The 22,110-nt window shown below is 38.1% G+C and overlaps 1 protein-coding gene across 15 annotated transcripts in view; it reads right to left on the bottom strand.

The window, feature by feature from the left end:
• The window catches only part of COBL (cordon-bleu WH2 repeat protein), a 152,408-nt gene that overhangs the window by 25,349 nt on the left and 104,949 nt on the right, over positions 1 to 22,110 (bottom strand). For 12 of the 15 annotated variants that reach the window (XM_084508434.1, XM_084508438.1, XM_084508440.1 and 9 more), the window contains one exon: positions 21,694 to 21,864. The exons of the other annotated variants lie outside the window; for them this stretch is intronic. In XM_084508434.1, the coding sequence (XP_084364560.1) occupies positions 21,694 to 21,864 (171 nt within the window). The remainder of the gene's footprint in view (positions 1 to 21,693; positions 21,865 to 22,110) is intronic. 15 annotated transcript variants of the gene reach the window in all.

Here is a 22,110-nt window from a genome sequence, read left to right on the forward strand (position 1 = left end):
CAAGTATGATTAAGATTTAACATACACTTCACTGTTTATAAGGTCATAATCTACAAGTTTTTGAACTACACATGAAACTACAGGTCAGTGAAAATGATGAATAGGGGGAACTAATTCTGCATTATAAATAAAAGTATTCTCTTTAGGTCAGGGAACTGAAAACAACTTTGTTAAAGTATTATAGAAATAATTTTGTAAGGGCGTAGCTTAGCAGCGAAGCCTTGAGTAAAACTAAAATAAAAATCAAACCAACATTCTCCTTGACTGAGGTTACAAGATGCCATTAAGTACTGAAATTGATTTCTGACAGCAGAAGCAATAAAATTCACAGGGTTACAAATCATGATTAAAGTCATAAGTGCTGTCAAGCATTAATATTAATGATGGGAGATGATCCAAAGACTCTATCGTGACTTTGGAAGTAATGTTACTTGATTTCTTTGACCTTATTTTCTGTAACATTAGCTCTACATTCCAGATTTAATCCAAGAGATTGTTCCATGTAAAAATATCTGTTACAGAAAAAAAGTATGCGTCACTGACGGATTACAGTATGCTCCAAGACAGAGTAACAGTTAGGAAAACACCTATATCAGGGAGAAATAAGAATAATTTGACATTAAATGCCAAGAAATAAGCACAAACAAAAATAGACAGCAAATGGTAAAAAAGGTAAGAGTGTATGGCCTACTTGGCTTTCAATCAAACAACAACAAGCGCCAGTAAAAGCTACAATAGGTTGAAAACAGAACAAAGTAAAGCATGGTAAAGAAAAGAAGCCACAAGTGGAAGTTAAACAGTGGAAGCAGATGGGAAGTTTTGGAGTAATGCACAATGCAGTATATTTTGATGCAAAAAGACCTCTATGTAATACTGGCCACATCTATTGTTACTAGCATAAATGAGCTCCACCCTGTAGCTGGCATGACAAAGAACCTTCTTCCAGTTCCCGACACCAAGGTGACAGACAGGCTTTTCCTCCTGAGCTGTCTCTCTCATTTATGGGTCCTCTCTTTGCCTGCCTGCAACTATTTCCTGCATCTTTCTGCTCAGGAATATAGATAGTAACTACACTCTAGTCTCTCACTGGTTTTATCCTCCACCCTCCAGCCCCTTCTTCCCACATACTGTCAGAATAAAAACCAATTCTGTTATTATCAGGGTCCATGTGTGATTCGATCCCTATCTGATATGCCTGGATCTCAGTAGCTGAGTCATCCAGTCCACTGAAAGCACCTCCTTGTTCAACAACTTCAACCTGAAACACGGGAATACAGAAAGACATCTTTCTATTCGATGATTAAATTCCCTGTGCTCACACAAAACCAAAATGTCTCCCTCTCTTCAAGCCTATCGGTTTGTCAAAGCAGTTCCCTCATCTTTTATTTTCACTGAGAGGATCCATTAATTCTTAATATAGTTAACACATGTCAGCAGAGCTGCTGGCTGAGGTAAAACGTTTTGATTGCCACTACCACTCATCTGAACACGAAGGCACACACTTAAAACCTGACTGCTGAAGTTGTGTGTCATGTTAACAACCTTGTTTCAGCTGTTTTTAAGTGGTGTGATCCTTGGATGGATGAAGTGAGAACCCGCTCTTCCTTCTACACATTTGATTAAGTCTCCACCAGTGCAAATTGAAGATGGCCAGGCTGCACGGGGACAAAGCAGCTTGCTGGGTAAATACATGGCATGAAAAAAGCCTTCCCCAGCTTACTGAGTGGTCTTGACTCTGGAAGTCAGAAAGTAGCTTTTACAACTTTCCAGTTTTACACAGCACGCTGGGTAATGCGTTGTAGTAGATGCAATTCTGCAATTTTTGTGATTTTCTTTTTCAGAGTGAGCACACCTGCGGAACAATACCACACACTGAGCACTGTGTGACCACAGTGATGGCAGCCAACTGAGGTAATTTGTTGGTTGAACAAAGACAAATCCCAATGTTTGTTTCACTCTTCTTTGTCACAACACTAAAATGACTTCAGTTTGGGCCCTGATCTTCAAGTCCTTATGCAGACACGAAATACCCAGGCTAAGATGCAGAATATTGAGTAAATACTCCAGGACTGGGAACACAATGATTGCCATGGACAACGTGTCACTGAAACAGTGCTGTAACTCAGAAGACTACCTGCATTTCTAAAGGCATGACAACACCAAGCTCTTCTTTCAGTACCTCGTAACCCACTGCATCGGCTTCAGGTGGGGTGCAGTATTTTGAAGGATGCAGAACATGGCCTGCAGTCTCCAAGTCCGGCTCAAACTTGTGTGACATCTCATCCGTACCTGAAGCTGGGGGGTCCTTCGGTGCCCTGCACTCCCCCAGCACTGGGCTGCAGAAGCTGCAGTGCCCAGAGGAGCGCCACAGCAGCACAGCTACCAGCTCCGGCACAGCACCAGCAGGCCGCACAATTAGGTCAGCCACAACCAACAAAGGCTTTCTTGGGGGGGGGGGGTGCTGCAGGAATGCTGCCACTGATCATCAGGAAGGAAAGAGGAGAGTAGCTCATCAGTAAAGAATGCAAGCTTCTTGTTTAACACAAAAGAGATCTTGTCGCTTTAATCTCAATAGGCTGTAAGTAATTAGGAAAACACCGAGCTTGGAGTTTAGGAGAGCCGTATCTGCACTCCTGCAGCCTGATATTGCATATATGTACACATTACTCATACAGAATGCCAATGATGGGGAGGCAGATAAACCTCACCTAGTTTAAATGCCAATCAACACTTTCAGATATGAAGGCTGAATTCAATACGTGAAGACTATCATGGGTGACATTCTCACTTTGATTACTACTATGAAAATTACCACCATTTACTTCACGTGAGACTGAAATCAGACTTCAGTGTTCAAAGGACGCATGTCCTACCCAGATGTACAAAATCAGAACTGAGTCCATGTCATTAAAGCCCAAACTGTCCCTCCCTCTGAGTCCAATGGGCGCAGAGCTAATTCTTTACTTGCCAAAGCCTAACTGTTTGCTAAGTGCTGTGACCTCCTGCTTTTACAGCACTGCTGGTTGTTTATTGTCACATTCATTAATGATAGAAACAGTACATCCAAAGGCATTTTTTAAGACGTAGCAGATGATATAACCCTAACATGGTGGCTAACTGGAACTTTGTACTCGTTTTACAGATGCAGAGTTCCTATAATTCTTCTGAGTTTTTGCTCTCTAGGAGGTTGGCAATTATTTTCCAATTTCTTTCATCACTTGTTCCACTGCCAAAAACTTTCTTTTCATGGATTAAAATTGCTTTGCTGTAGTTCAAATGGCCTATTACAATAAAATTGTAAAAAACGTTACAAACTTCACGATGTTAAAGAATATTAATTCTTAAAATGATCCCCAAATTACAACATAATTATTTTACTGACAGTACTTAAAACTTCTAGTAAGAGAAAGAAACATTGCTCTAATTATTTGCACTGGCAGTAAAAAGTTGGACCATCACAAAAGACCAGTATTAAAAAAATAGCATGAATTTTTTCATACACTCAGAAGAAGCCTGGTGGAAAAATGGTAAAAGAAAGCATATATTATGGCAACGATTAACAGAGATTATACAAATGAGCAACACAGGAGTACAGTAAGAGTTTTCATACAAGTACAATATGTTCTGGTTACATTTTACTCGTTTTGCTCATCAACCAAAAACTTGTAGGTTTAGGTAGGAGTTAAAATACAAGACAGAATGGGCTGCCTTCTCTTTATTTATGACAGTTTAGATCAATCTAATTCAATATATTTCTTAGCATACTTGAGCCTACATGCCTACTTCCATTTTGTTTTCAATTGAAAGAAAAAAAAAAGAAAACAAATGACAACTGTTATATATTAACAACAGCATGGGGGAAGTGGGAGAACAGATCAAGCTCTGAAGCACTCCTCTCTCAATTTTGTAAATGCCTTGCAAAAACTGAATGCATGTCCTAGAAAGCCTGTGGTGAGGATGCTTTGCAGCTCTAGCCCTCCTCCAAAATGAGGATGCAGGGCAGCTTAGTGTTGGATCTGTTCATTTACCTCATAGAATCACAGGAAAAACTTCATTTGGAAAGAACCTCTGGAGGTCATCCTCCTCAAAGCAAAGCTGTCTTCCAGCTTAGATGAGGTTTCTCAGGATATTGAGAAGCTGAGTTTTTAAAATCCCCAAGCCCAGAGACTCCATAGACTCTCTGAAAAATCATAAATCGTTCCCTGGGTAATGTTTAATGCTTCTCCCCATAAAGAACTTTTTCTTATAACAAATTATTATTTTTTTCTTACTGCAAGTTGTAATTGTTGCCTCTTATCCTTTTGCAGTGATCTCTGAGTCTGGCTTGGTCTTCTTCTTCCTACAGATTCATTTCTGTGATAGCATTCAAATCCTCCTGACCCTTCCCTTTTGCAGGCTGAAAAAGCCCTGTTGTGCCTCAGCACCTCCAAGTACATGTGATCCAGACTGCCATCTTAGAGACCTACCAGACTCAGCTGCTTCTGCTCCAGTTTGTCAGTATCTTGTTTGAGAGAATTCAAAACTGAACCCACTTTTGGACAATGAACACACATGTGGCTTCATGGCAGCCAAGTAGACGGGAATAATCATTTCCCTTGATCTGCTGGTTATGCTCTTGTTAGTGCAATCCAGTATGTGGTTAGTGCTTCATCACCATGAGGGCACGTTGTTGACTCACACAGTCATGCATGTGACTCCCAATTCTCACATAATGAGAGATTTTCGGTCTCCTTCCTTGCCTTATGCCCCACATGTTTTCTTTGCCAACAGGCTCTTTAAATGCAGTCCTTCTCGATGCAAAAAATATGCAAACAGAAATAAATCTATTCCTTTGCACACTAGTCAATAAGAAAAATGAAGCCTCACAAAGGACATCTCACTACACACATCAACAAAAAGGTACATACGGAGTATAATTATATACACACCATAGATCTACAACATTTCCATAGTCAATCCTAAGCTGACCACACTTAACTTAGCTACCCAGATCTACTCTGCTTTTCCGTGGTTGAAAAATAAATGCAAGAGGGACCAATTCCACCTGCCTTACTAATCTGAGCCAGTTAAGCATTTCTCACTTCTCCTTGTCTGCTGTTTGTTGATTCCTAAACAAAAAGGTAGTTTTGTAGTTTCTGCAAAAGCTTTTTTGTCAGTGGTGTTCCCTACATCAAATGCAATAGAGGATAGGATCAAGCCAAGGGTATTCTGGTTCCTCCACTGTTTTTTCCATGTACAAGTGACCACAAGGGTTTGTGCACCAATGTTTCATTTCCCTTTCAAATTTATGCTGATTTTTTTTTGTGAAGTCTCTCTCTCAGAGCAACACTAGGTAAGTGTGTCTACTGTCTCTTTGAAGGCTCAGAGGAAATGGCTGCCCTCCCATTTCAGCCCTTTATTTTTACCACCTTACAAACAGGAAAATAAAGAAAAAAATCTGAAATTATGCAAAACAGATTTTCAAACAGGGGAAAATTAACATACAGGATTTTATTATCACTATTTCTTTCCCACAGTCTTTTCTTCCATGACTGTAAAATCCTCCCTGACCTCTGCAAAGCTCGTTTGACCTAGAATGCTGCTGCCATTACTAGACTGATTTTTATCCTCTTTTTTGGCACCCTTTTCAACCTCATTCTTTGCTAGTTCCTTGATGTTATTAAAGCCTTGCTTGAAGACTCTGATGAGTACGCACCACAGTCAGTAACTAGCCATCCTTCTATGGAATCAGGCTTATAATGGCTCCCAATTGCCTGCAAAAGCAACACGAAGAGCAAAAAGAACAGAATCGGGTGTGCAAATAGGTCTTCTTTTGACTAACTGAAGAACATTGCCACTTGGCTTGGAGAAGGATAGATTTTAAAAAATGAGATAGTGGTGTGAATTTTCCATTTAAACTTATACACGATAAAGTATGATGGGGAGACTTTCGTTACAGTTCCTAGTGTTTAGTATCTGAGTTAACAGCAAGCTAGAATTACATACAGGATGCCTTCCTGGCTCTGCTTGCTCCTTTGCTTAGGTGTGAGGAGAGATGCGGTGTGCCTAATCTGGGCAGCTCAAAAGATTATGAACAAGCAGACAACATAGGTTAAAGGAGCCAGATAAAAATGGGAATATATTTAAGAATATATATTAGATGGCTTCAGACTTGCACTTTATAAATCATCATGCATAATACTAGTAACATGCCATTATCAATAATGGGGCTCTTTGGTGGCCTTTGTGGGAAGGGAGAATCTAGATCTAACAACAGAAACTGCCTGATAGAGTAAGCCTGGTGGAGAAATAAACCACTCTCCACATTTTGCTAAGTGATGCATTTTGGCAATCTGCATCCTTAACAGAGGTGGTCGGCTTCAATTCAAGTACACTGCAGAATCTAAACAAATGGACTGTGAAGGTGATTTTCATGAGCCACCTTTGAGAACAGACTCTATAAAATTGCTTGAAAATTGTATGCAGTATAATGATTAAAACCAGAAACGATTAGTGCACCTATACAATAAAACAATGTTTTATTAGGTGATTTTTAAGACCACAGAAAAAAGGCCATTTGCTCAACATTTCTATTTAAACTTCTCCATCTTTTCCCCTGTGCATTCTGTTCGACTCAATTCATTCTCTTCCTTGCTGTTTGTCTTTATTGTTAACAATTTCATAAAATGTCTACTACAGTCTCACATTTCTAGCATAATCCAGAGAAAAGAACCATAAAACACTTTTGCATTGTAATTATATTTTCCCTCCCCAGAGACTAGCTGCCAGAAAGCCCAGCAAGGAAAAGACAAAAAAGAAAAAAAAAAAAAAAGAAAAAAAAGCCCTAAACACACTTACACATTCACTTGCAGGTTTTAAGAACTTATTTTGTATTACAGAGATGCCATTCTGCTCACAATTACTTATTTACTTCTGATTAAAAGTAATTTATAAGTTGAGAATTGTGGAGGAGAATCAGGTCAATCTTTGATTATCTATTACCGAAGCCATCAGGAATCACACACATATAAGTAAAAAAAAATTGAACAGCTGCTTTCTGTTTATGGGGACAAAGTACACTTGCCTTGACAAAGTACTTCTGTTGATAACTTCTGCACAAATGAGAAGAAAATACTTGCTTTATCTTCCTAACAATATGGATTTATTAACCACTAATGGCAACAAACACTAGTCTTGCTTAATGCCAACAGTTAAGAGTGAACTCCAGAGTGGAGTGCTGGTTAACAAGATGGGATTTTATCGCTTTTGGTGTTTTTATTTTTCTTTTTCTTTTTTTTTTTTCTTTTTCTTACATGTCCTCACAGCACCTCAGTCTGTTCAGAACTGCGATGTTTCCCTTCAGTTCCTCCATCAATGCATCCGTCATGTTCCCTTACATCACCTTCTATCTTGGTACAGAATAGTATCTATAGCATCATCTGAAGTCAGACAGAGCCATGAGAAAATTAAATGTTTCATGCACAAACCACCTGTCTAACTTACAATTAGGACGGCACAAAATAACTCCATTTAATTGGCTAAAACATGCTTCAGCCAAACCACCAATAACATAAATACCTTCACAGAAGTTTTTCGGCAGCCAGCTCTGAATTTAGATATGAAAACATTCTTATACATGTCTGTGCCATAAAGACACGAAGCTCTACGCAGACCTCTTTTGATGTATGCTTCCTGACTCTTTCCCTCTTGGACCACCTGATCAGTGGATAGCTGCTTTCGTCTCCAAAGTTCAAACTCCACGAGGCTACTCTATATACTTGGGCTGGTGGCGTACTTTGGCAATTATATTTGTAGGAATATTTTAACCTAGAAAAGCAAGCTTCTTTTCTAAGTTTAGTTATTGAACATTTTACTCTGCATATCCACACTCAATGAGGAAGAACTACTCTTCCAGCTAACAAAACTAAGGACCAGAGTGTGGTGTCTCCCTGAGGATCTCGTCCAAGACCATCCACAGGGACATCGTGCCATTGTCAGAGGACATTTCATAGTCATCCTGACCAGACTTCCCTGCTGGGAAATGCATAAACCAAGGGCAGTGAGACCAGGGCAGTGTACGCCAAGCACACTCATCATGAAACACCCTTCCAGGTACCCTGGGGCTGTGCTGTCAGCAAAGAGCCACAGACATGCTGCAGAAACCCATAGAGGCCATTGCTTACATGGAAGGACAGCAAGGGATGGGCCTCTTTTCCATAACATATACCCAGAAAATGACCACGCGGGGCAGGAATCAAGTGCTGGGTACCATGAACTCCAACTCAGACTCTAGCCAGGAGGTTATCTGGTTCAGCTGTGCACACTGAAGGTCTCAATGACAGCCTAGTAAGGAAGGAATATAGGACAGGTAGAGAACATGGTGCTCACAGAAGAGCTTTGCTGTTGTGCCACTACTCTCTGACAGCACATGAACTGGATTAGGTCATTTCAGACTTAAGCAGAGAAAGCAATACTTAAGTCAGAGCTGAATTTGGCCTGTTCTTTCAACACCGTCTTCTCAAGTCAATTATCTCATCAATCATGCTTTGCCCTGGGGCTTTCTTTCACTATTAACTTGAAATACCAGGAGGCAGAAATGCAAACATGCAAGGGTGGTAACTGGATTCTATGCTTTGTACTCACGTGTGGATAGTAAAAAGGTAATGGCAGTACCATCTCTGGCATTGCTGTGAAGAGTACCCTGATGCAAGAAAAGCTCTTCTTTGGAAATGGGTCTTCATCTGAGCACCCACTTGGAATAAACTTTCCCCTTTCATATTTTGCTCTGTTAGCAACAGATCCTACATGTACTTCCATTTTATGAGGTGGGTTTTGCCACTGACTTCAGCGGGAGCCGGATCGGGCCACTCACTGATTAAAATGCAAAGCCGCAGATATCTCCTGCATGGGAGGAATCCCCACAGGGAAAATTTGTCTGCATTTTTATTCATGTGAAGCATTTTAAGGCTTTCATTTACACAGTTCGTTCAATAATAATGTGTATGCTGTATAATGGGGTACCCGATTAAGCATGCTTAAGTGCTTTCCTGGAGCAGGGCCATTTCCAGAATTTGAAGGTTTACTATGACCATATCCTCAAAACAGACATGCTAATGTGGGGAATTCTTCACCTGAGTTAATGGGCCTAATTCTGAACAGGATCAGCATAAAGGGTCATTTTTTCATATGAAATTTGGAAATGTCTTTGACTTTTTTTTTTCTTTTTAACCTCAAGTTCCTCCAGAAAGTAGGTTGAGAAAATTCACGCTACTGTGGGTTTATGATGAAACCCTCCAGTAACTTCTAGACTGTTGGCCAGTTTCTCCTGAATTAGTCAGAAAGATTAACAGTGCTAAAGTTCAGTTCCAAAAGTTTCATCAGGAAGTACAAGGACAGAGCAAGGAGACTCATACATCTTTTTATCTACCAGAGAAAGGGCATCTATCTACTATCCATCTATCCATATACTGAGGGAAAGATGCAACAAACTATAGCTAAGCTTCAACCCAGAGCACGGTGTTTTTATATACTAGAGAACTGTGTCATTAAAGCAGAAGTCCAAAAGAAATACTTAAGGAATTACTTGATGGGGTCTGAGGGAAGAGAAGAAGAAGACAAAGCAAAAAAAGTTTGAGTCCCCTAATCCTAATATCCAATTTGGTCTTGGAAAAAAAGCAAGAAGGTAATGCTTTTGAGGTTTTCTTCTCCACCTATTTCTTTCCCTTTCTCATTCCTAAAAAAAAAAAAAAAAAAGTCAGAAAAAAAGAAAGCACCTCCTCTTGTAAATAACCAATTATTTTTCTCCTAAGAACCTAAAAACACCATACAAAGACTGTGTTTGGAAAAATTTTAAGCAGGCGTGACTGGCTACTGTACCAGTTTGTACAGTACACTTTGTACTGTAATACTCAAACAATATCTTCACTCTTCTGATTGCTCACAATTGTCCTCTCACCTTAGAGTGGCCCCTGTCACCACAGAAGCAAAGAATTGAGATGGTGATTCGTTATTACTTTTCACACCATGGCAAGTAAGTTTAAAGACTTCTGTCTCCAGTGCTTTCAGTCTGCTAATTTTCTCACAGGCACTCATTTAACCACATGGAAAAACCGCAAGGAGTTGCCTTGTGCAAGGATTTTTTGTGTAGAAAAATTCAATCAATGCATTGCCAAAGCCTTGCATTATGAACAGTGACATGTATTTTGTGTACCCTGCAAGTGCAGAAAAGCCTTTTTAGTACAATCTGTGTCCTTTGTAGGAGTAGACTGAAGACAAATGATTTTATTTGAGGAACATCTGAATCACATCGATTAGCTTGATGAATACAGAACAGGAAAGCTGCCAGGTACAAAGGAAGCTGGGCATGTCCACAAGGGAGTGGAGCAAACAAGCAAATTGCAGTATATGCACTCTTTTTTTTTCTTTTCTTTTTTTCTTTTTTTCTTTTGACCAAATGTTTTCATTTGGAAAACTTGGACACTTAAACCTATAAGTTTCTTTAACGGACTGGTCAGTTAACCAGCACAATGTTCTCACCTTCTGAAGGAAAGCAGGAAAGTATTTTAGAAGTAAAAAAGTACTTTAAAATCATAAATTATCAATAAAATGTCCATTTGCATTGTGTTTAATTGTAATAAAGTTACTTTTGGGAAAAAAAAAGAAATCTTTTCTCTCTTTGAGGAGAAAGCAGGGTAAGTGTTACCTGGTAGAAGAGAATCATGCCATTCCTGACCACTGATTTAGCATATCTGGAGACTGCAAGTACACAAAAAGTTTTTCAGAATAAAACTAAAATACTAATGTATTCTTTCAATCGTCCCAAAATATTTAGTTCTACTCACAGTAATACCAGAAATTGATTCAGGCTGGCCCTTCTACAGCCCCCAGAAGGCCACTGTTAGGCTTTCTCCGTAGAGGCTAAGTATAAAAGTCTACATAGCTTCCAAAATGCTCCTTTCTCTTATAAGCATAAGTCAAGTACAGAAAATTCTTACACTGAACTCTGAAGTTTTGCTAGTAATTTGTTTATTTATTTTATTTCCCTGCATTTCTTATATAATTCTTTATAATTCTCATAGAATAAGAATTCTTGAATTCTTATATCAAGTCTGTACTGTTTCACATATAGAAACATCTTATAAATAGAGATCGCTGCAGTTTTTTTACTTAGTTGAGAAAAAAATGTTGGAAATGGTTCTTCATTGATTTTCATGCTTTTACAAAGTTAAAAAAATATTCTTCCCTTCTTTAACCTCATCAAGTGAAAAAACAGAGGAAAGAAACAATCAGAGAGAAAACAAAAAACTGCTAACCTGTATGTTTTTAAAATCAGGTATCAATAATAATTTTTATTATATGTTTGAAGTAAAAATAGGTTGGTTGTTTACTCTAACAAGTAAGTAGATATTCCCCTACCACTGTTTATGAGAGGCTACCATATATTGTTAGCAACTTCACTTTCATCTTTTAATCACAATACTCTTATAAAAATATTTGCCAGCCATAATGGTCCTTTCTCATTCTTTCCTCTGTCTTCTTTTGGTTTAGGTCTTTGTCCTCCATTACACCCCACCTTTGCTTATGGTACAGTAGGTTGGAAAGTAATTCTTTTATCCATGCCAGGAACCAATTATGGAATCCACAAAAGGAGCTGACAAAAGAGGCTCTGTCTCTGCTCTCAGCCTTTTGCTCCCTCAGGCCCTAAAACCCAGAAGTGAATGTGCATGGCCAGAATTCTCAATTTCTTAAAAGAAAGCAGGCAGTCATTTTAGTGAGTGTTTACTGGCTTAGAAGTGGTAATAGGAAAAGCTGAGTATGAGCATCTCTAAGGATGGACAAGCAGTTTGGTATGGTACTATCACCTACCTGGAACAGAGAACACAAAAAATTTCAACACTTTGCTTTCTGTAGCTCTCTGTGCAATGACTGCACTTGAATTGGTAGGATCTTGCACTACAAATTTCCATGCCGTTTCCAACACCAACATCCCTGTTTGATTTGGCCCATTATGTGTAAATCAAGCCTAACTTCAAATTCGTACCCAGGATTGAATTTCTGAGACACACACAGTCACACCACGTGCATCTGGCTGGCTGGACACAGATGTTTAGTTCAGCTCGTTAGTGATAAAGCGCAAGTCTGCTGGTATGGGTGTGACGGTTTCTACAAATCCCACAGAGTACATTTAAGATGCTACCCAGTTATTAAAGGTAAGACTCGCAGAGTTAAACTTCTCTTATTCTGACTAAGGAAGAAGAAAACAGGGAATTTGGTTTCACTTAGAATAAACATTCACAGTTTATCCACAGACCACTTGGACTGCAGAACTGGGCTGCAAGGGAATTAGAAGAGAAATGTCTTTATATTTAGTCAGGGTGGGAAATGGGAAGCTAAGTTTTATTCCACACTTTATGAAGTAGGTAAATAAACAGTCAAAGAGCTAAATATCAGGAAATGAGATTAGAAAGACTATTTGATTCACTGGAGTCCAACCCCTTACTTAATGTAAGCAGAAAATATTTTGTTATATTCAAAGGAATTAGGCTAGGGCTTACTTCTGGCTTGAAGTCTGCAAAGTCACAAGTATTATTTCCAATACTGTGGTGGGCAGCTGAGTAGAACGGACATGTAAGGGAATACAAATTCAATCCTTCCAGCTGGTGTTACCTTTACACAGGAATGCATCTCCTTCAGAGCTTTCTCAAGGCATGAGAAAAATTAACAGATTTGGTGACCCAAATTTAGGATTTGCTTATTAGAACTGAACAGGAAAAAAAAAATCTCTCATGTTCAAGAAACATTCAAGGGATATAAAGGATATAAAGGATGCTGCAGTTACTGCCTAGTCAGTACCTTATTATGTTCTAGAGTAGCTCCCTTTTGCTACTGGGCTGTACCCTTTCAACAGCCACTGGCCACCTGAAGTCACACCATCACAGAAGAACATGCAAGAAACTCGTAATAAAGCAAATCATAATGCAGACAAATAGAAGACCACCTTCCCCCGTCTCCACCTCAGCAAACAAAATGAAAGTGGAATTCATTAGGCATAAGTTCTTCTGGATAAGCAAGGAATAAACTGTGTCAACTTACGTATTTCAGCAGTGGATTTCTGTGGCCATGCAGGTGCTATTTGGAAGCCTATCTACACACTATACATGAGATAATGTGAAAAAGAAGTGTAAACAGTGGCAGCAAGCTTGTTTCACTGTCCTTGAGGGGGGAGTTCATAGTTTTGCAATGACATTAGAAAACAACATGGCTGTAATTTTGGAGGGATGGAATAAGTTACATTCTGTCTTCTAAAATAACATGTATTTTAGTATGGAAAGTTAAATGGTGCCTGCTGCATGAACTAAATATATATTGAGAGTCATGGTAGTGACGGGAAGCCAAGTTAGGGAGACAGAACTGCTGTCTTATACACACACACAGAGCACGACTCTCACACTGGGGCACTTCATACTGGGATGGAACCATAAGGAGGGCTTAACGTGGCTGTAAACGTAAAGAATAAAAATAATATAAGAATCATGCCCACACAGCTGACTTTACATATGCATAATAAAGGGGCAGGTGATGGGCATATGATAGGTTGCATGGCCATATCTAATAAATAAATGCATCCTAGGCCTTTGTAATTTACATCACCCAGTCAAAATGGTGTGGTATGTATTAATCACTGTCCCCTGACACTTATTTGAGCACTCTGGACCCCATGGCCAGCTTCAAATAATTACAATTAAAAACAAATAAAAAGAGAAATATTTCCTCCTATCATCCATATATTTAGATTATTCTCTCATATATTTGGAATATTCTAAATATTCTTTCCACACTTTACCTGCCCAGAATCAGTTTCAGTTCTGGACCAGTAGCACATTTTCTAAAGATAAAAATGGAATGAATTCAAAGCTTAGTATTTTGCAGCCCTGTCACTGAAAAAGAAAAAAATTCCAGCTGCTCAGTGAGAAAGTCTGCATTCATTTAAACCCTCGAAGATCAATCATAAAAAAAAAAAAAAAAAGAAAAAGAAATAAAGAAAAAAAAGACAGCATTATATGGAGAAAAAACATTTAAGGGTGTTTGGAGAGTCTTCAAAACTTCAGTCTTCATCTCCGAATGACTGAATTGCTGATAACTAAGTCACTTGTCAGTGAAAGAGGATGGATACTAAAATAATCTGCACACACTTTTAAAATGCTACAAGTCATGCTGATAAACATTTCTAGCAGAACACATCCTTCTATATCAACACTAAACATGACGTATTCCTATGCACTTGTTCTTAAGCACATACAGCAGCTATGTGCACTAATTTCCACACCTTGGGCATAGCTAGACTAGATACACAGGCAATATCTATACAATATAATAGGCAACATAATATGCCAACACCCTTTGCAAGAACACCTCAAGTAAAAATTTGAGCTTATGTTTGGAAGATGCCATCACACTAGCATCACATGCAAATATTATTTATCTTTGTTTTCCTATTTGTGATGAAACTGATTAAAAATCATAGAAAAGAAATTTGGTTTTCGTTTTAGTTGATGAACAGAACAACTCGGTAAACTAGGTTTAATTTTATGACTTTGTTAAAGACTTAAAGCCTTTGCATAAATATGACACCTATAGCTTAAAATTCACTTTTAGCATTATCCTTACTTGCTACCTATTGCAGATATGCGACAACGTCAGCTCCCTCTGGTGGTCAACATTAAAAAAAAAAAGTTTTAGAGGGGCAGTCAGTAAAATCTGTGCATCATGAAGCTTAATCTGTTTAAGGATATTTACCATGCATCAGAATGGGACTAATCATAAATTACATATCTGTCCTTATTTCCTAAAGGCACTCGGTGTCAATGCCATTGGAGTCATAATACTGGAAACTGTCTTGATTTATACTATCTCTGCATTTACTTACCCTCCTGAGGCATTTCCCAATGGTTAGGATTTTTTTTTTTCTTTTTCACCTGAGGTATCCTACTCTGAAGGAGAGTATTTCAGCATTTCTGTTTGGTAGTGCAGACAAATGCTGAATAACTTAAATGCATTTTCTTACTAACTCTGGTAAGACCATTTTGGTGAAGCATAGCATAGTAGTTTAGCACTAGGTTAAAGGTTGGACTAGATGATCTTAGAGGTCTTTTCCAACCTGAATGATGCTATAATTCTAATAATTATCAATCAGTCATTCTCAGCAAATTTCTATTGTCTCTACAAATAAAATGAAAGGAGTAAACAGTCAACATGCTTTTATATCACTGTTAACTTCATGTTCCATCAAACTGACCTAAACTAGTATTTCTTCCTGCCACTGAAAATGACAGAAACACCCTCATCTCTTCCAGGAGCGTTCTCTTCAGGAACACTGGGTCAAAGCCCAGAGCAAGTGGGGATTCCCCGAGCGCACCTCGGTGCTGAGATGGTGCTCGTGAACCAACATCCATCAAGTTCACATTCCCATGCTCACGCTTTGCTTGAACAGTCTACCCCCTTGTACACACATTATTAATGAATTTACAGTTGTGAAATGGCATATCTATGCAATTCCATTGAATAGATTTGGATTTAATGAGTGTCACTGGAAGTTCTTTCCCACACTGTATATACTAATGGGAGGTTTTAAACATGCTAATGATAGAGCATAAGAATAATTTCTTATAATTAAAATGATTTCTTGTAAAGATACAGTACTTTTTATTTTTTAAGTGTTGTTCAATACTATATACATGTACCTGGCATTTAGAAATTTTAAGAAACAAAGGATACGAGCTAGCAAAAGCATGGATTTTCTTTTTAAAAAAATCAGGAAGACAAGCTAGCTAGATAAAATGGGTCATTAAAATATTTTACATAGAAATTTGACAGACAATATCAATTTCCACAAACTTTTTTTTTAAAGGCAAATGTTGCATTTTAATACAAAAAGCAAGTATATTAAGGATGAGTCATGAATTTTTTTAGTTTTCACCTAGAGCTTTTTCAAGTTTCAGCAGACCACATGGAAACAGCTTCTCACAGCAAACTGTCAGATATATGGAGAGGGTCAGAATTATATTCTTTCATGGCAACAAAATTTTTTCATCAAAAATGTAATTTACTTGAAAACTTGAGCTTTCAGTAAGTGAAACTGGTGTCAGTACACAATACTGCTTTTACAATACACTGTACTTCTACACTGTGCTCAATATAAACCCCTTTATTTCACCACTTCATTATTCCATTTTTATACTAGTCTTAACTCCATGGGGCATGTAACTCTGTGGAGTTACAAATAGGATGTAAATAGAGTAATGAGAAGGGGTAAATTAGCTTCTTAATCTTCACGTTGTGAATATCTACTAGTTGTTTCTTTGTTTTATTTTATTTATTTATTTATTTTAAGAGAGAAGACTTACAATTAAACCATTGTCCTGTCTTAAGAAGCTATTACAAAGTACCTGGCAGCATCGAGAGTTCAATTCTACTCCACTTTTATTAGAATACCTTAGGGTATTAAGTATACTTTCTGAGGCATCACTTAGAACTTATTAACTACATGTCATATTTGTATTAAAAACCATCAGAACCCTTTTTAGTCATGTTTCATATTATCTGTAAGAATGCTTTGTTTTCTTATTCTCCATTTTGCCTACCTGGAAAGGATTCAAGATGAACATGATTGTTTGCTTGAGGGTAAAACAATAATTTTTCATCATTTAAATTATAGTTATGTATTGCAACTCACTAATTTAAGTAACATAAATGTCTTAAATCACAGTACATGTGAGGTCAGAATAGTTCTGGGTGTGTGCACCATTGCAGCTCATAAAACCTATGTTTATAATTCAGAATGATTAAAAATACATGCCTTATGGGCTGTTCACACGAAGAACTTTCTTCAGTGAAAAGAAGTTTTCGTTAAGTACAGTCCTATAACTGATATAATTATAACATACTGAGTATTCCTATTACAGCTGTAAAAAGGGGAGTTGTGGAACGAGATTTATCTTGAGCAAACGGTGTTTGCATCTTTTGTTACAGAAATAGAACACACACCTTGATTTCCATAGGATGTCTCCAACATCAAGATAAAATTAATCATACTAAGCATCAGGATGAAAGCAGAAGTAAAGTCTATGAATCAGTGCATTTGGTACTGATTCTTAGTATCCCTTTTAGGCCCCTTTTAATCTGACAGATCTTTCTTTTTTTTTTTTTTCTTGGCACCTTGACTGATAGCCAAGATATAGAAAGAATCTTGTACTTCAACTTGCCTAGGCCATGCCCAGTTCTACTTTTGTTCCAAGGGAACAGAACATACACTATGTAGGAAAAATAGGATAAATTTGAGAATGTAAAATGTTATACCTACGCTAATAGAGGAAAGAAAAATGTTTTTAGAAAGTTTTCATGAAATGTTTAGATGGTATTGAAAGTAAACCACTCTTCCCTCCCCCATACACACACTGTTTGAAACAACAAATCAAATCAAACCATGGCTCAAAATAAAGACAATCTTTTGAAAAAGAATAGACAAATGTACGGATAATCTTTCTGAGGCTGATACATAGATTTATATAACACAGCATTCAGTTCCAGAGCATACATCTCACAAATGAGTAGGAACAACAGCCAAAAATAATCAATAGTAATTAAAAGAGAATGTGCAAGTTCGAAAAGAAAGGAAGCTGAAATTTCAGTCATAAAGAAAAAAGGTTCTTTTCCAGCAGGGAAAGAAGAAAGGCAACAGAAGAATCAGGGTAGCAGAGGCAACAGGAGGTTCAGAGGTATGAAGGTCATAGGAAGAGGCAGGGTCTGTCAGACGCGCTTGGTGTATGAAGGGAATGATGCACAACAATAAACTGTTGGGGGAAAAAGAGTAAAATGATAAAATTATAAATATTGTGTACGTAAGACAATAGAATGGCTAGCATGCTCAGCAACCTTCAAGAATCAGATGCCCAAAGGAGGTGAAGTTAGGTGCAGACATACAGAAATTCAAAATCCCACAGATGCTCTGAGACTAACTCCCTGGGTTTATGTATAAGCTAACTTGATCCCAACAGCACAAAACTGATAGGCAGCATGTCTATGAACTCTGCTTAACTTGGACTGAATTTTAATTCTCTAGAAGGTACAAAATAGATGGTGTTGGAGATTCAGCTTCGTTCTTTATTCTCAGATGAGGCTGGAAAAGAGTGATGGTGGTATAAGCCTCCTAAGTCACCCTTACAGATTTTCTTGCCTTAAAGCCCATCTTTAAAAAAGAAAAGGCTGGGAAAACTGAAAGACTCCTTTTGCAGTACTGCATTATAATAGGCCAGCAAAGTTACCTACTGAGCAGTCCACAGTTCTCTATTAATTTTGAAGCACATGTAAAAAAGTCATTTTCTCTCTAGGAGTTTCTCTATCTGTTTTTGCTTAAAGTTAACAAAGTCCAACCCTTAGAAACTATCCCTAATCACTGTGAAAAACTAAATATCTAAGGTGACTGAAGAAATATGGCTAAATTGCTTGTGAAACTGTCACAGCTTTTGTCAAGTGGCTTATATTACCCATCAGTATATCAACGATATCACAGAAAACGTTAAAAATTAAACACGGGGACAAGGCTCCTTTCTTCTCTGTTTCTTAAAATGAACTTGTTATTACCCATCAACTAGTAGCATGCATGTTGTTCATATAAGATAATTGGGAAATACTTCTTCTACTAATCACTTCATCACTTCATCCCTACTTCATCCCTTTCAAACTTTCTGACTAAGTCAGAAGAAGAATATTTCTGACTAAGTCAGAAGAAGATCGATTATTTTAAAAAAGACAAATTCAAATAACAATCTCATTTTTAAAGACAGAAGTTCATTATCACCTTATTCTGTGTAAGAGTGAAGGTGAAGTGTCTTTTGTTTTTTAACCTTCTTAATTTCTTACTGGATTTCTATATGACAGTTCATAACAGCCAAATAAAAATGGCTAATCAAAGAGGTTCACAGGAGTACTGAATTTATTCTAATGACCCCCATGGCAGGGGTGTTGGGTTAGATGGTCTTTAAAGGTCATTTCTGACCCAAACTGTACTGCCTGATTATCTGATCTACTTGGAAACACTCCAAAGCAATACGTTTTAGTTGTACCTCTAGGTACAGCAATCTTTCAATATATGGATTCTTTACCTGATATGAGTAGTACAGAGCTTGCTATTGAGTTGTTTATTGAGAACTTCAGGAGCTAAATGCCAATAACCAAAGCCATGCAAGAGAGGTGTTAATCTCCATTTCTGTATTACCAAGGCACACTCAATCTTAAAATCACAGGCCATGAACAATCTGATTAGTAAGATAAGGAAGGAGAAAGGATCCCATAAACATATAAGTTTCGACATGCATACAACATGCATCTAAGGTTCAACCACACCAAAAATTAACAGGAAAACCCATGTAATGAGAATAAAAAGATTGAAGAGCAAAAACCAGGAAGAACAATTGCACTCTTGTTTGTGGGAGAGACTCTTACCACTAGAGCCAGAAAAACCCAAGTATCTTACTAAAAGCTCTATTCATGAATGACTTACGCTCTACCTAAGTTTGGAAAACCCTGTGAAGAGCGGTTACCACCATCCCCTATGAAATGAAAATTCCTCACCATGGGTTTCTCAGAGCACAATGGGACGACTGTGTGTTTGCTGGGAAGGAACAAGGGGTGGGGCACAGTGCCTCACAAACCATAGCGGATCATAAGGAGCAAGAATTTAAACTCCACACGATCGCAGAATTATAATTTCTGAACTGGAATCGCATCTTGTCAAACTGCTGCTGACAGTCACCCACTCAGCAAAAGGAGACCACAATCATCATCAAAGAAAGCTGTTTTGAGAGTGATTTCAGAACAAATATGCCTTTCATCAATATCTGGCATCAGTAGCTTATCCGCCTTCCCACCTTGTTCTATGAGAAAACACTTACTGAGGTTAGAGTTAGGAAGATTGAGAACTTTGTTGTCCTTTGAATCTACCGCCAAAGTCCTATTTGCACTGCTTGAGGCATTCTCAGGCAATAAAAACCATCATTGCAAAACTCCGTTCCTATACCACTCAGTCGCTACGGTATCTAAGCACCTTTCAGAATGGCATTAAGCAATATAATTAGCATCCGTCATGTGTGCTGCCTTCTCTCATGGGTACATCTATACACGTTTCTCTTCTGTAAATCTATACATGACTATATCTAGGTAGCGCGCAGCATAATTATGAAGCTAAACTTGTCCCTCTTCAACACTGATGCTTTAAGTCTAAAATAAATATCCACTAAGCAGTACTGCTTTGCTCTTAGTAAACTGAGGATAATAAAAACTCATCTTATGTTTCCATGTACAAGCTTAATCAAATCATTTTGGCTGGGATATTGTGTTTGTTTAAGAGCAAGTGATCGGGCGGATAACATCAGAGCTGCATTGATTAAAGTGTATTTGATCACCAAGGTAGATCAGGAAAGTGTTGCAAAATATTGGAGTGGTAGAAACTCAAATGAAGCAGAAATATTAATGCAAAGAAGGCCACAACAGACTTTTAATGAAGAAAACATTGTAGGCAAGCTGATGGTATCTAGTAAAAAAAAAAAAAAGATTTCAAGTATGATATGGTTTCTGTGCATATGGTAGTAAAGAAATGAATTAGGTTTAATCCTCAATAAGATTCAAGTTTTCTGTTAGTATGGATCTCCCCTTTTTTTTTTCTCTCCCCGCTATAAAGCTCATCAACCTGTATTTGCTTAGCACAGATTTGAAAAATAATACTTTAGATTTAGTTGGCACTGAGCAGAAAAACCACTGATGTTAATGTATCAGTTTAACTGCTACCTGAAGAATAATTTTGGTAAAGAAAATGTCCTGGAAAAATATCTTTGTCAAATTAACAGCTAATGGAGGCATTTCTCTATTCCATGGTTAGGAGACAGACTCCTAACCTTCAAAGAAGTGTGTCCATGAGATGCCATAATGTGCAGAGCTCTGTTGCCTTTACAGGATCTCCATGGGTGTGCAGGTCAAGCCCGCAGAGAATACACTACATGATCAAAGACTTGGATCATGTACAAAGACTTAAAGACAGTCAATGGATAAGCGTGAAAAAGCATGAAAACATGCTTTTCACAAATACACATGGATGTGGAAACTATTGCATTTTTTTGTCAGATAACAGTTATGCCCTGAGGGGAAGAGCACACAAAGGATTATCCAGAGATGTCAAGGAAGATGTATCCATTAGGACAGGAAGGCCTTTAACAATATACAGCTTCTGTAAATGGCTTCATTTTCCTGAAGGGAGACACCCTGGAGTTTTCAACCTAGACTGATAGACCTATTGACTCTCAAAGGAATTTGTCTCTGGAGAGAGAAAAAATGTTAGTACAAAAAATCAAAGATGGAGAATTAATACAAGGCAACGAATTTCTGCTTTCAGCTGGGTGAAGTCACGTTTTGATGGTCGCTTTTAAATGCTTCCAGAGAATGGCCAGGTATCTCCAGCAAACCTGTCTCCAAACAAGTCCTTAATTTACTTTACATCAATTAGTTACACTGCATTGGGCATTTTGAAAGACAACAGGCTGGAAAAAAAGGGAAAAAAACAGACACGTATATCCAAAGAGCAGAAAGGAAAGTCTGGAAAGGCTACCCCTGAGAATAACCATCAACAGAGATGAGATGCATATACATATATATTTTGAAACATACGTTTAGGTACCAGCTTTGTTGGTGCTGTAACATCTGCTTCTCTGTAACAGACTGCTGGATCCATACTGTCTCTGTCAGGAGGAGGGTAAGGTGGGGGTGGGGGGATCACTAACTCGGGTGGACCCCGAGTGGTGCCTCTAGGAGGCTTTTGTGGCACCTGCCGTCCATCACCTACAGGGGGGATCAATCGACTAGTTACTTCAGCGTCAAGACAACGATTGCTACGTCTGCTGTTATTTTTAAAACACACAATGATTTTCCCTTACCCATAACCGAAGTCTTTCTGGATCTAATTCTGGTCTTATTTAGCCCCAAATAATTAAGGGAGAAGGAAAAGCCTGGTCTCTCTTAAATCAACAACAATGGGACCAGAAATAGGCTAAGCACATAGGTGTACATCACAGCTAACAGCTGAAA

This window comes from Aythya ferina (assembly GCF_964211825.1).
Source record: "Aythya ferina genome assembly, chromosome: 2".
Lineage (NCBI taxonomy): Eukaryota > Metazoa > Chordata > Aves > Anseriformes > Anatidae > Aythya > Aythya ferina.